Source organism: Terrapene carolina, unplaced genomic scaffold (genome assembly GCF_002925995.2).
Source record: "Terrapene carolina triunguis isolate 2854851 unplaced genomic scaffold, T_m_triunguis-2.0 Scaffold27804, whole genome shotgun sequence".
Classification (NCBI taxonomy): Eukaryota; Metazoa; Chordata; order Testudines; family Emydidae; genus Terrapene; species Terrapene triunguis.
The window spans coordinates 1-6,126 of record NW_020692155.1 but is presented as its reverse complement, the minus strand read 5'-3'; the positions used below and the strand labels follow the sequence as shown (position 1 = coordinate 6,126).

The following is a 6,126-nucleotide window of genomic DNA, read 5'->3' as shown; positions in this document are numbered from 1 at the left end:
GCGCTGCTGACTGGAGCTGCCAGGGTCCCTTTTTGACCAGCTGTTCCGCTCAAAAACCAGCCACCTGGCAACACTAGCTGTTGAATAAATAGCAGGCTAGTATCCTCCGTGCAGATCCTATCATGGGAGACGTGATCACAAGCACGACACCACTGAGTCACGTAGCAAGATGGTGGGGTTTTTTCGCCCAGCTGCAGGACTTTCACAGAGATGCTGCCTTACCCACAATGCCTCTTGCTTTTTCTTATTCACATTTAGCTTTCCCAAGGGGTCGACAGATACATTTCCAAGTTTGAAGTCGACAAAGCCCCGTCCGACAGAGGCAACCTCATGATCTACCTGGACAAGGTAAAGACTCGACAAGGGGCTTCTCTGATCCTGTGTTAATTTCATGGGCTCCTGATGAACCAAACTGCTCTCCCAGATACACCCTGGCATCCCCGCAGACGTCAGCAAGTTGACAAACTGCAGCCCATGGCCGAATTTGACTCACTGGCCCAGATTCAGGTTTTCCACTAGGAACAACTGAATGGGCCAGATCCTCAGCTGGTGTATGTGGATGTAGGTCCATTGACTTTAGTGGGAAATGCAGCATCTGATATTAAGGCTGAATTTTCTTCTCTGTGTCATTCACTTCTTCTTTCCTTGCTCCTTTCACTTCTCTAGTTCTTCTTTCCTCCACATTCCTCACTTTCTCTTTCTCCTCTTCTTTCCCCAACATCTCCCATTCTTTTATTCTTTTTCATTCTCTCTTCCATCCAGCCACCCTTCGGCCTAAGCAATCCTGTTATTTCCCCCGCACCCAGGTTTCTCACAGAGAGGACGAATGCCTGCAGTTTAAAGCTCACCAGTTTTTCGAAGTTGGTCTCATTCAGCCGGCATCCGTCACAGTCTACGACTATTACGCCATAGGTAACAGATCGCAGCTCTCCTCACCATTCAAGGCACCATGGCTTCAAATTCTGCTCTGGGTTACATTGGTATCATTACATCTTGCAGTCGTTTGCTGTAGTACTTAGGTATCATTATCCCCGTGTCACAGTAGGGATGCACTGAAATGTTGAGAGACTTGCCCTCAGGTAAGCCCTAGACAGCTGGTAGCACAGCTGGGAGCAGATTGCCAGTTCAGAGCTCTAAGTACAGCTTCCGCATACACAGTCCTCTCCCACCACTGGAAATAGAACCCAAGCGTCCCGAATCCCCATCTCCTGCTCTACACTAGCTCACGCTCTCTTCTTGACTTTTCCAGATTACTGTACCCCTTTCAGGAGTCTGATTTGTCATGCGTACGCCAAGTTTCACCTCACTTAAAAACGACTTGCTTACAAAATCAGACATAAAAATACAAAAGTGTCCCAGCCACACTAGTACTGACAAATTGCTGACTTCCTCATTTTTTACCATATAATTATGAAATAAATCAATTGAAATATAAATATTGTACTTACATTTCAGTGTGAGACGTGAGTAGGGTGACCAGACAGCAAGTGTGAAAAATCAGGATGGGGGTGGCGGGTAATAGGAGCCTATATAAGAAAAAGACCCAAAAATCAGGACTGTCCCTATAAAATCGGGACATCTGGTCACCCTAGACGTGAGCCTGTTTTCACTTGTGAGCCTGGTCACTTGGTGCTGGAGAGCGGCAGCTGCTGGCCAGGCTCCCAGCTCTCAAGGCAGTGCCACCGCCAGCAGCAGCACAGACATTAGGGTGGCATGCTATGATATTGCCACCCTTACTTGTGCGCTGCTGCTGGCGGGAGCACTACCTTCAGAGCTGAGCAGCCAGAGAGCAGTGGCTGCTGGCTGAGGCGTTCATGTTGTTTGCGGTGAATGAGGACTATTTTTTCAATCCTGCTCCCATCCCGCCTCACAATATCTACTCCCACTCCCACCCGCTCCTGCATTGTTTGTTGAATTTTTATCTCACTCCTGCTATTATGGCAACGGGCCCTGTGGGATCCCAGTCCCGCTGCAGGGCTCTAGATCCTGTTGTAAAACCAGGCAAATATCTAGATAAGTTAACATAACCCTGGGGTACCGCTAGGGTATGTGTCCCCCTGGTTGAGAACTACTGGATTAGAACACAGGGGTTTTAGACTCATAGACTTTAAGGCCAGATGGGACCATCCTGATCATCTAGTCTGACTTCCTGGCCACCTCCCAGTTCCTCCTGTTCTAATATTACCCCATGCTGGAAATACATGGTCACACTCATCACCTTAACACACCCATGCAAAGGTAGACAAAATAATAAGGGGAACCTCTGACTACAGGCAATAATTATCCTACTTGCCCTCTCCCCCCGTTTTACCTCCAGCGGTGAATTTGCTGCTAGCGTGATTAAGAGGGTGTCTCCAACAAGCACCAGTCCATCATTTCAAGTTGATGGTTTCCTGTAGCTAAGAAAGTCGTTCCCACAGACTGCTGCTCCCTTCCCCAGGGTCACCCAGTGGGACTTCTGCTTGAGTAAGGGCTTCAGGGTTGTCTCCTAGGTGCTGTAAACTGTGGCCATTGTTCTGCGGGATGGGGAATGATCCGTGTCTCTGATCTTTCTCTAGATGACCGGTGCACCAAGTTCTACCACCCGTCTAAGCAGAGCGGGCTCTTCAATAAGATCTGTCACGGGGAAGTCTGCCGCTGTGCAGAAGGTAAGGAGAGTCCTGTCTCTGCTTACATCTTGGGTGGGGGCTCCCCCGTCAGCTTTATCAGCAAACACGCAGTCCCAGGGCCCCCCAGCATCAGCCCCCTCTGTCACCGATCAGGGCCCTCCTTCCCTGTGGGCTCTGGGTGATTCTCACGTGCGATACAGGCTCATGGCAGCCACAGGCAGGACGGTCCCTGGGTCTGTCCCCCAGCCTGGAGCTCTGACGCTTGGCCGGCTGTGTCCCTGCTACACACCACCACATACAGGAATGGTGGGACCAGGGTCGGGGTGAGGGTACCCTCAGTGGAAATATGTGCGGGATGCACCCTCACATGAACTCATGCACGCCTGGGGAGGTGAGGCAAGAGAGGACCCAGAAGAGACTGAAGGGTCTGGGATCGGGCCAGGGAGCGGAACCCAGAGGGGCTGGAATGGGCCTTGGAGGAGGTAGGAACCCCCGGGACCCACTTTCCCAGCCTGAAGCCTGCCCCTCAAACCCGATATCTTCCTTCACTCCCTCTCCTATCCCTTCTCTCCGGCATTCACAGAGGGTTTCCACCCTCCTGACCACCTACCCTCACCCGCGGTCCCTCCCTCCCTTCTTCAGTGGCAACCACACCCGCCAATCGCAGGAGAGCTGGCAGCAGGATGTAGAAGCAGAATTTCTCTAGCCAGCTGATCCGTGGAGTGGGGCTGCACACGTTGAAGCAGGGCAGTCTGGGATGCAGGAGTTGCTGGGTTTCCAGCCATTCTGACGGGGATGCTCCTCCCTGGTTCTGAAACTTCAGTGGAAACATACCAGCTGTTTCAATGGTTGGAATCCAGCCTCGGGGTGGGAGGGGGGTGACATGAAGTCAGGCACTTCTTTAAAATATCTGGGCCCTCTCATTCCAGGATGCCCAGAGCTGGCCCCCCTCAGTCCCCTGCTGTCAGTGTCAGCACAGAGGCCAAGTATTGAATGAGCCATGGAGGCTCCACTCCCCGCTGACTCTTAGGAAGGGATCCCCTAGAAGAGGGTGGAGACCCACTGGTGGGGCTGTTGTTCAGTGGGGAACTTGCTGTAGCCCTGCTGTCTGCCGGGCATACAGAGAGGCGCTCAGTCTCCGGATCTGTCCTTCCCATCACCTTTGATTCCCCATCTGCAGCTCCACTAAGTCCTGTGACCAGGCTCCTCCTGGCGCTGACCCAGGCAGATATCCATCAGTGCAGAGAGGGAAGTGAGCTGTGATTGCCAGGCCTATTTATGGTCCTTGGTTATTTCATATATCCAGGCAGAGTTCCTCTGGGCAACATCTACTGATTCCTTTGCAGAGTGTCTGAGTCGGTCTGCTCAGGATCGCCTCATTTAGACCCTGCAACCTACCCCTCTATCTCTTGTTTCTTCTTTTACCATGCCCCATAGCACTGGCGCTGACTTTTATTTTTCCCGGTGGGTGCTCCACCCCCACTCTGCCCCTTCCCCCGAGGCCCCACCCCCGCTCTGCCACTTCCTGCCCCCACTCTGCCCCCGCCCACGAGGCCCCTGCCAGCTGCTCTCCACCGAATGCCTCCCGACAGCTGCCAAACAGCTGATCAGCAGCCCCGCCGAATGGCTGTGGCTGGTGGATGCTGAGAACTCCCTATTTTTTTTCCATGGGTGCTTGAGCCCCAGAGCACCCATGGAGTCAGCGCCTATGCCCCATAACATGATGCGTGGTTGGCTTCATGGTCACTCGCTTGTCGGAGGAGGTGGGCCTGTCACTGTGTGGGTTAGCACGGCTCACCCAGGATTCAAATAGATGGGCACCTGTGGGTCACTAATAACAGAGCTGAAACTATGGTCTCCCTTGGTGATTCTCTACCCCATCTTCCTTCCCCATAGAAAGCTGCTTCATGCAGCAGAAGCTAGAGGGTCCCATCACCCTGAACAAGCGAATGGAGGAAGCCTGTGAACCTGGAGTGGATTATGGTAAATCTGTAATTTGGCTCTGCGGAGTCTTTCTCCATGAGGAGAGCGCAGAGACAGGGTTCGGAATTCGATTTGGATTGTAAAGTTTGCCTTTGGGGCTGAATCAGGGGTAAGGTCTGGATCTGCTGGGGCAGAAATCTCATGAGATTTTGGGGCCTTAAATTCCCAGAAATGAACAAGATCAGATGACTGTTTAAGATTCAGTCTAGCCCTAAGTATTTATCTACCCCCCATTTCCCTAGTATCTGAGCACTTCACAATCTTTAATGTGTTTATCCTCACAACCTCCTGTGAGGCATGGCAGTGCCATTATCCCCATTGTACAAAAGGGGAAACTGAAGCATGGAGCGACTAAGTGACTTGCCCAAGGTCACGCAGCAAGTCTGTGGTGGAGCAGAGAAATGAACCACGGTCTCCAGCTATTGGCCTCACCATGCACCATCTTTCTCACAGCCAGTTTGGGGAGTCAGTTATACACTGAATTCTCTACAGAAAAGTACTGCAGACCTTCAACTGGTGTTTTGTATGTCTTCCTTTTTTTTAAGTGTATAAAACCAGGCTTGTTAGCAGTGAAGAAGTGGGCGGTTCTGACTACTACACCATGAAAATTTTGGAAATCATTAAAGCAGGTAAGAGCTCCCCTTCTACAATCAGGGTGCAATTTCTTTGAGTGGCCTTTGGGATAAAGGCCGGCATAAGAGCTATTTCTCTTAGCCAGAGGAAGTGCTAAAGCAAGGCTAATCTAGTCTCATGCTCCAGGGCATTAACCTGTCGCCACAAGGGGACAAGAAAGAATTTGCTCAACCCACCTAGGCAGCCATGCCACGAAGAGGCAGACAAAATAACAGGGGGGAACCTCTCCCTGTGCTCAGCCTGGCACAATTGGCCAGTCTCATTATGGTCTTTTTCAACCTTCCTCTGAAGCAATTGGCATTGGCCATTGTGGGAGTCAAGATCCCAAACTTGGGGCCCTTTGGCCCAAGCTGCTATAGGGGAGGTGGAGTCTCTCTTCCTCAATGCTGACTTTTATAAATCAATATAAAGGCAAAGTAAGCAGGGATCTAACTGAGCTCAAAGCGGCTTCACTCACTGGGAGCTGATATGACTGTTCTAATTATTTGTACCACCTGAGATTAGGGACCCCTTGTGCTAAGCACTGGACATACCCAAATACAACCCCTGCCTTGACGAGGTTACAATCTAAATCAACACTGGGTGGATTTATTAGCCCCATTTCACGGGTGGGGAATTGAGTCACAGGGAGATCGAGTGACTTGTTCAAGGTTACACCAGAAGTCTGTGGCAGAAACAGGAGCTGAGGCCTGAACTCTTCAGGCCCAGCCCGGTGCCGCAACCACAAGACGGTCCTTCCTGTCTCTAATGACTGCTGGAGCTTCAGTGATTGGTTATCGTAGCAGTCACACTGGGGTGAATTTGTACTGAAATCTCAAGAGAACACCTAGGAGTCTCCTCTTCTCTGTTCCTTTCATCTTCATCCCTCTCCACCCCGTATTATCTCCTCCTCACTCTGCTC

General features: G+C 51.3%; 1 protein-coding gene across 1 annotated transcript; it reads left to right on the top strand.

Annotated features, from left to right (window-relative positions):
- Positions 1 to 230: 230 nt before the first annotated feature.
- On the top strand, positions 231 to 5,277 carry LOC112123366 (complement C3-like). The gene is made up of 5 exons (XM_026662480.2): positions 231 to 348; positions 807 to 912; positions 2,559 to 2,648; positions 4,506 to 4,592; positions 5,138 to 5,277. The coding sequence occupies exons 1-5, from the start codon at positions 331 to 333 to the stop codon at positions 5,260 to 5,262; spliced, it is 426 nt and encodes a 141-aa protein (XP_026518265.1). The 5' UTR covers positions 231 to 330; the 3' UTR covers positions 5,263 to 5,277.
- The last annotated feature ends 849 nt before the right edge of the window (positions 5,278 to 6,126 follow it).